At 43.2% G+C, this 6,812-nt stretch overlaps 1 protein-coding gene and 1 non-coding gene across 5 annotated transcripts in view; both read left to right on the forward strand.

Moving 5' to 3' along the window:
• Window positions 1-4,414, forward strand: part of TOE1 (target of EGR1, exonuclease) — a 214,207-nt gene extending 209,793 nt beyond the window's left edge. For all 4 annotated transcript variants that reach the window (XM_085602825.1, XM_085602823.1, XM_085602826.1 and 1 more), the window contains exon 8: window positions 3,309-4,414. In XM_085602825.1, the coding sequence (XP_085458951.1) occupies window positions 3,309-4,214 (906 nt within the window). In that variant the 3' untranslated portion in view covers window positions 4,215-4,414. The remainder of the gene's footprint in view (window positions 1-3,308) is intronic.
• On the forward strand, window positions 1,329-1,457 carry LOC146835245 (small nucleolar RNA SNORA11). The gene has a single exon (XR_014960900.1). It is a non-coding gene; the product is annotated as a small nucleolar RNA SNORA11 (small nucleolar RNA).
• Window positions 4,415-6,812: the final 2,398 nt, after the last annotated feature.

The following is a 6,812-nucleotide window of genomic DNA, read 5'->3' on the forward strand; positions in this document are numbered from 1 at the left end:
ACCTCTAGAAGGTCAAAAAGCAAGCGCTGACGTGCATTGTTTTTGGGTGGATTGGAAAAGGGGCTGAAACGCATGTCGTGGAGTGCCCATTCTGAACCTAGAGAACCAGCTCTTTTACACAAACACACACACTAAAAAACCTGAGCAACTGCATCCATGATCTCAAACCAAAGGTCTTTAGTACTGATCATCTGGTTCAGAAATGGTGTGTTCATTTATAGTGAGCTTTTATTTTGACAATTCACAACTTTGTTAAAGTAAACTTGTCTACTCCATTATGGGTCAAACAAATCTGCATCTGTTTATTGTGGGAAGCTGGCTCTTTATATAGTGGACCAAAACGAGGTACACTGTAAAGAGCCCAGGCAACCCTTATTGGTTTACAGAGGCAAAAATTATAATACTAGTCGCTCTTTTTTGTGGTAGTCTGGGTGAGCAGTTTAGGCTTATCTGGGGCATATCCGGGGGTTGTACTAAGCATTTGTTGTACTCGCAGAGGCAATAAATGAGGGTCACACTCAACAATACATCATTGACCAATTTTGAAAAAAACTCGTATTTTTGTATACATTTTGATACCAAGAGCTTTGTTACCAAGTAAGTACTTATTGAAGTATGAATTTTTAAGGGGTAGGTACATTTTTCACTTAAATGAGCCTTTACGCAGCAATGCCTCCCTATGGGAGAAAGGGCTTATGTTGCATACAGTTATTTGTGATCTGTTTCCGGGGGTCTCCTTCGGGACCTAGGGTTGTAGGAGGGTCAAGATTCAAAGTACGTGTTACGTAATCCCAAATGCTTCATGTTGTGAGTTTGTAACATATACATTCACAGGAAAGAACCTTTTAACAAAGTGTTGTGGGATAATAACTGAAAGCTAGGACTAATTCTAAATGTATCTAGAAAGTTGATGCTACTAAAGGATTATAGTGGAAGGTAAGTACATTGTTCACTCTGTTATCTTTCCATCCTCGAAGGAAGGCCAGTGATTACTTTCCTCACCCTATTTACTGTTTTCTTTCAGTCGAGGTTGTCCTTCTTGCTTCTCTCAAGTCTATTGTCCTGTGCAGACCATGCACATTTGGGACCCTCACGTTTTTATGATGCCTCTCCGGTGAACATGCCTTCACTCCTTGGAGTCATTGCCTTTTTTAGCTTCGAGCGGTTCCCTTCTTCCCACAAGCTGTTGCTTTCCCCTAAATTGAGCTTGAAGTTGCAATACAGCTGTGCTTCTCGACGTGAGAATGTGAGTTTTGTGGTATCTGTCTGCTTTGACTTCATATGGCTTAGTACTTACACTGACAGGGTGTCTCAGGTCTACTTCTAACTTGGTGTGTTCAGAGCAGCCCACAGAAAGACTCCTGCTGGGCTGTTTATACCACACCACAGAAAATCACGCTGTCCATGTCACACAGGGGGCCTTGTGGCTTTTCTGTCACTGGTAACACCGTACATTTATTTCTCTGATTCCTACATATAGTAAATAGCATGTGCATTACATGTATTTATGCCTCTGAGAGATAGTAGACCTATAAACGTGCAGAGTATAACATGTTCTTAATATGGTTGGGAGGGAGGGGTATCTGGCTCACGAGGTGAAGCCTCGAGTATGCCATGATGCCCCATAGCCTCCCTCCACAATGGTAATAAAAATCATACTATATTCTGCACATCTGCATGCATATATAGATCTTATGAAATGGCGGTTTTCATGTTTATTCTTTAAAAAGATCATTAAGGCCAGAAAACAAGGGGTTAAATTTGTGCAGAAGCCTAAATTTACATTGAAGAAGCCTATTGTCAATAACAAGAGGTGTTTCCATGTGTAAAGCAGTTGTAATATGCAACTGTGGTAATACACCTACATGTGACCTTTACACTATAGTATAGTAATGAAAGTGTGAATGAGTTTTTATTGGTACAGTTGCTCTAAATTTAGTAAAGTTGTTGTAAGTACTGTGTTTTTGAGCCACATTTATTTTTTCTGACATGGGGTGGGTGGGTGTGTGTGTGTGTGTGTGTGTGTGTGTGTGTGTATATATTTTTTTAATATATTTATATATTACGTACTGGCGATCGCCAGTAGGTTGTTATAGTTGGGACCATGCTTCCGTAGGAAAAGCATTTTTTTGACTTTCCTATAACCTTTGTGCCGTTTGACGAATCTTAATTCAATTTTCCCAAGAAAATGGTCCGGTGATCCTTGTTGCACATGGAAAGTTTCTGGGTGATTTGTGAAGCTGGGGCTGAGAAAATTGGGGTTGAAAAAATGTGTGTGTTGCCTCAATAAATATTTCACTGGAATTTCCTGTCGGGAGTATGTGTGAATTTCCCCTGCAATTGGGAGTTGTTTTGTGCTGATACGCTTCGGTCCCCACACTCAATCACGTGCCACATTCAGGGGCCGAAGAAACTGTGGGACACAGTATTGTTGTGCATTTATATCAGAAGAAAGCAAGGCATTATGTATACTTGCCAAGTTTAATTGGAGAGATGCTCCTGCTGGAGCGCATCTAAACCAGCGACACTCTAAATATAACTTCAAGTGTCTATTTTTCTAGAGGAGCTTTTAAGCATAGGATTAGCACACTACTATCCATGCTGCGCTAGTAAAGCGACAAAGCATTCTGCCATTTTTGCAGCAAAGCCTGTAAGCTAGTGCTATCTACACTGAGCTAAAAATGCTGTTATTAATACCCCTTATGTCGAGACAAAGTAGAGCGAAACACGTCAGGGGTGCCTTTTCTTATTCCAGGTTGGTTTGGCTGATATTTGATCAATTCAAAGATGTAATACTGTGCCTGGAGTGGTAAAAGACTTTTGTCATTTTTCAGCTCAGCGTGGATAGAACTGTGCTAATTGTATGCTTAAAACCTATGCTAGAAAAAAGACACTTGAGTTCATATTTGCAGGTGTTTTAGGATGCTATAACGGGGGGCAGCAATCCACCCACACTTGGGAACTACCCAGAGTTTCTTGCTTAGTTTGTATAATTTATGCTTGTGGGACCATAGTTTTTATATTGAAACTGGGTGGAAGGGAAAGCATTTCACAGACTTAAAAACTGTACTATCTATACCTGATGTCCTTGTATAGGCACAATTTCCATTATGCTTTATTGATTACAAAATGTATTTGTTGGTTAAACAAAGCTTCTTCAGAAGATCTTAAGGAAAATATTAACAGTTACTTAAGACGCTTGCTGGGCTTGGGATTGCGCAGAATCTACATTATTTCTTAAACCATAGTGTATGCTCAGTGTAAGCCATAAGAGAGATTAAATAAACTGCATATTTTCCCTGTCTTAGGCTTATGGATGGTGTGCAAATGGTGTGACGTGTCCCCAGTCGCACAACATTGACCTCATTATCGATGAGGATGAGAAATTAAAAGGTGGTAAGCGAAAGAAACGGAGGCACCGCAAAAGGAGGAACAAGGCGGAAACATCTGCAGTGGCTGAAGGTTTGAAAGAGGAACAGGAAACCATAGAGCAGGAGAACTTGGAAGACGCAGACGAGCCCTTGGACATCGATGGAGCAATTCCTCTTAAGAAACCCTGCATGGGACTTGACCTAGAGGATGATAATCTAGAAAACCCCGACAAGGAGGGTTTGGTGGCTAATAACAATAGAGATGTTGCACAGACGCCTCCTGGGAATACTCTGGTGCAAATAATGGAGCCCGTTAAGGAAGCAACAAAGCATAATCTTGTGTGTGAAAGCCAGCTGGATACCAGGATGGAGGAAGAGTTGAAGGATCCGGACTGTCAACAGCTAGACTCCAATCACCCAACAGTGAATGAGTCTGACTTGGATCTCAGCGTGCCGAGATACAATATTTCAGTCCAGGAGGAACCACCTCTCATCACTGAAAACACTTGCGCAGACGCAAGCAAAGACATCAGCAATGTAGAGTGCACGCAGTGCAGCAAGTGTAAATGTGATTTGGGAGCCACTAAAGCTCGAGAGAGGTCTGAGGGGGGCACCCATAGGGCAGGGTTTGATGCCTTCATGACTGGCTACATTATGGCTTACGTCTGGATGGTTAAGAAAGGTTCAGATGGGGACTCCAAAGAAGCACCTTGGCTCCCAGACTGTCACAATAAGGTGTACCTAAGTGGCAAATCTGTACCACTACAGATTGTGAAAAGCATGTTCTCCAAATCCTCTAAGGCACACAGTCTTAAGATGAAGCTTGTGTCTGGTGATGGATAAGCCAGAGCAGATGTTGACCACTGGAACAGTTCAGACATTCTGACCAGGTTTTATTTTCCATATTCAATAGTTTTTTGGGACCCAAATCGCTAAAAAGAAATTGTTAGCCTGAAATGTGTTTTCTTTTTAAAGTAGTAGATCAACTCTATTGTCTGAATTCATTTTCCTTTTTTTAAATATATATATATATTATTTGTGAACTCGAGTGGTTTCTTTAGTGTTTGGGTGGAAATAAAAAAAAAAAAGCTGGAGGATTTAGAGACAAGGGGCGGGGTTCTTCCCAGCTAATTGTGATAGCTTTCATGCTTTTCATCACCTATACATGCAAACAAGAACCCCATGCCTCCTGTTGTTGCCACTGCATTACAGTGGTTTCTAAGATCCTTCAGTGGCCGTCGGCTTCCAGACCACCGTTGGGCCCACACATACACTGGGCCAGTACAGGCTGGTTTTGATGACCTCCTAATGACTCTTGAAGCTCTTCTCTATCTCGCCCTATTGCACCATTCTGACAACTTGTGATTTTATTGAGTTGGGTGGAGTTAATCATTGGGAAGGCAGGGTGGTGAAGACGGCTATGCCTCAGACGATCCTCTGCGGACTACAGTACTCGTCATTGACCAGGTGAACGTGGTAACCACACAACATGTAACGTTTAAATATGGGTAAAGTACTTTTCCTTTATTGAAAGAACGGAAAACTAGTATAATTAACGCAAGAGATGAGTAATTAATGAAATGTCTGCAAACCTGCTACCGCTCAGAACTAGTTGCAAAGGATCTGTTTCCATGAACATGCCTACTCTACAGTGTGTGCATGTACAATGTTGAGTAGGATGTAAATCTTTTTTTTAATCCCCTGTAACCAGCGAGTGCTTCGGCACTGTACTGGCAGACTTTTCAGACATCTTATATTTCAGTCACAAACAAATCTGCACTCTCTGCAACTGGCCTCCTGTTATTTAGGTATTGTCTGAAGAATGTAAACCTCCTCTTCTTTTCTTCCCGGCTACTGGAGGAACAGTGTTTTGGCTCCTTGTGAAAACTTCATTTCCCCAAGCTCCCCTTACACCTTAAACAATGCCTATAACTCCCATGACTTCTTTTTTGGCCAGCCTTGGACCAACGTAACCCCATGCCTTATTCACCAAACATTATTTTCTAAGCCGTCCTTCTGTATCGAATCCCTCATCGTCCTGCAAAAGCTGCATCATACCATGTATCTTCTCCAACTGTTCCTTTCAAGAGAAGCAGATACTGTTCACGGAGTAGTCCCATTCAGCTGCTGATAGAGTGCCAGACCGAGGTGACACCATGTGCTTCTTTCCAGAGGCTTTCTGTGAAAGGACCACTCAAGTGCTATAGCTGCTCACACCCACCAAATTCACACTGTTGATCCCACTGCAAATGATAAGGCAAGCTACGTTCGCTATTTGTTTTTTACTTTACCCTTGTCGAATGGGCTCCTGTAATCTGACTACCTTTTCAGGACTTAATAATGTAAATACAATTCTGCAAGCTGCAGGAAAGGCGTCTACAATGTAGTAGACCTGTATTGATATTACTGACTAACTGCGATTATCAGCTGGTTCATGTGCTTTTTGTGACTGCTTCATGTGAATTCTTAGGCTTAGTTTCCTCAACTGAAATGTTGCGAACCGGGTTTTTTTCTTCAATTCACCAAGTTTTTTTTCCTTTTCCACCTTAATAATCCGGAACGCTTTGTGTTCCCTCGTCTCCTTGCCCTAAAGTAAACTATCATAGGGGGAGGAGGGAGCATAGTCTGGTAACATAACCAACAACACTCGTTAGGGGTGAGCTTTGCCGGCTCTGGCCATTATCCTTCTACAGCCTGGCCGGGGGGGAGGAGGGTGTGACCACATAGCAGCGATATTGCTGATCCGTAACTCTGGTGGGAGATCCTGGCCCTCTGAAAATCACCAGTTGTGCCTGATCGGGCCAGTGGAGATGTGACCCAGGGAAGCAGGGCTGCTTCATCAAAGATGGCAGGCCCAGCTTTCCCGTGCCCAGACCTAGAATGGTTACTGGGCGTAGACCAGACCGGGTCTTGCGGCAAGTGCCAATAACTGCATTAGAGGGTCCTGCATTGCCCCAGTAGCAGACATGGATACTTCGGTGCACAGAGTGCTGGGCAGCTCCCGGCCCATTGCAAAGGGACAATGCTAACTGTGGATGCTTTCTCGCCCCTCCCCCCAACACCCTACAAATCTACACACAATTGCTGCAGGGGAGTGTTGGCTGTGATAACTTGCTGGTGCATGAAGAACCTGAGGTTAACGGCACCCATGCAACTCCAATGGTTTTTGACACATTCTGAGCTTTACCAGAACTGGTAGAGCTTGGAATGATACAAAACGTACGCCTTCCCAGGATAGGTGCCTTTTCATGCACCAAAAAACAATCCTGCATGCAAAACGGGCAGCCTTGCACCATGGTGCAAGAGTGCCTGTGCTGGCGCTAGACACCCAAAACAGCACCAGCTCAGGAGACCAGGCAGGAATGCACCATATTGTAAATACGGCACATTCCTGCCCTTTCCCTGTCACGCAGCGCTTTGCTGCACTGTGTGACAAATTCC

The sequence above is a fragment of the Triturus cristatus genome, chromosome 4_2 (assembly GCF_964204655.1).
Source record: "Triturus cristatus chromosome 4_2, aTriCri1.1, whole genome shotgun sequence".
Lineage (NCBI taxonomy): Eukaryota > Metazoa > Chordata > Amphibia > Caudata > Salamandridae > Triturus > Triturus cristatus.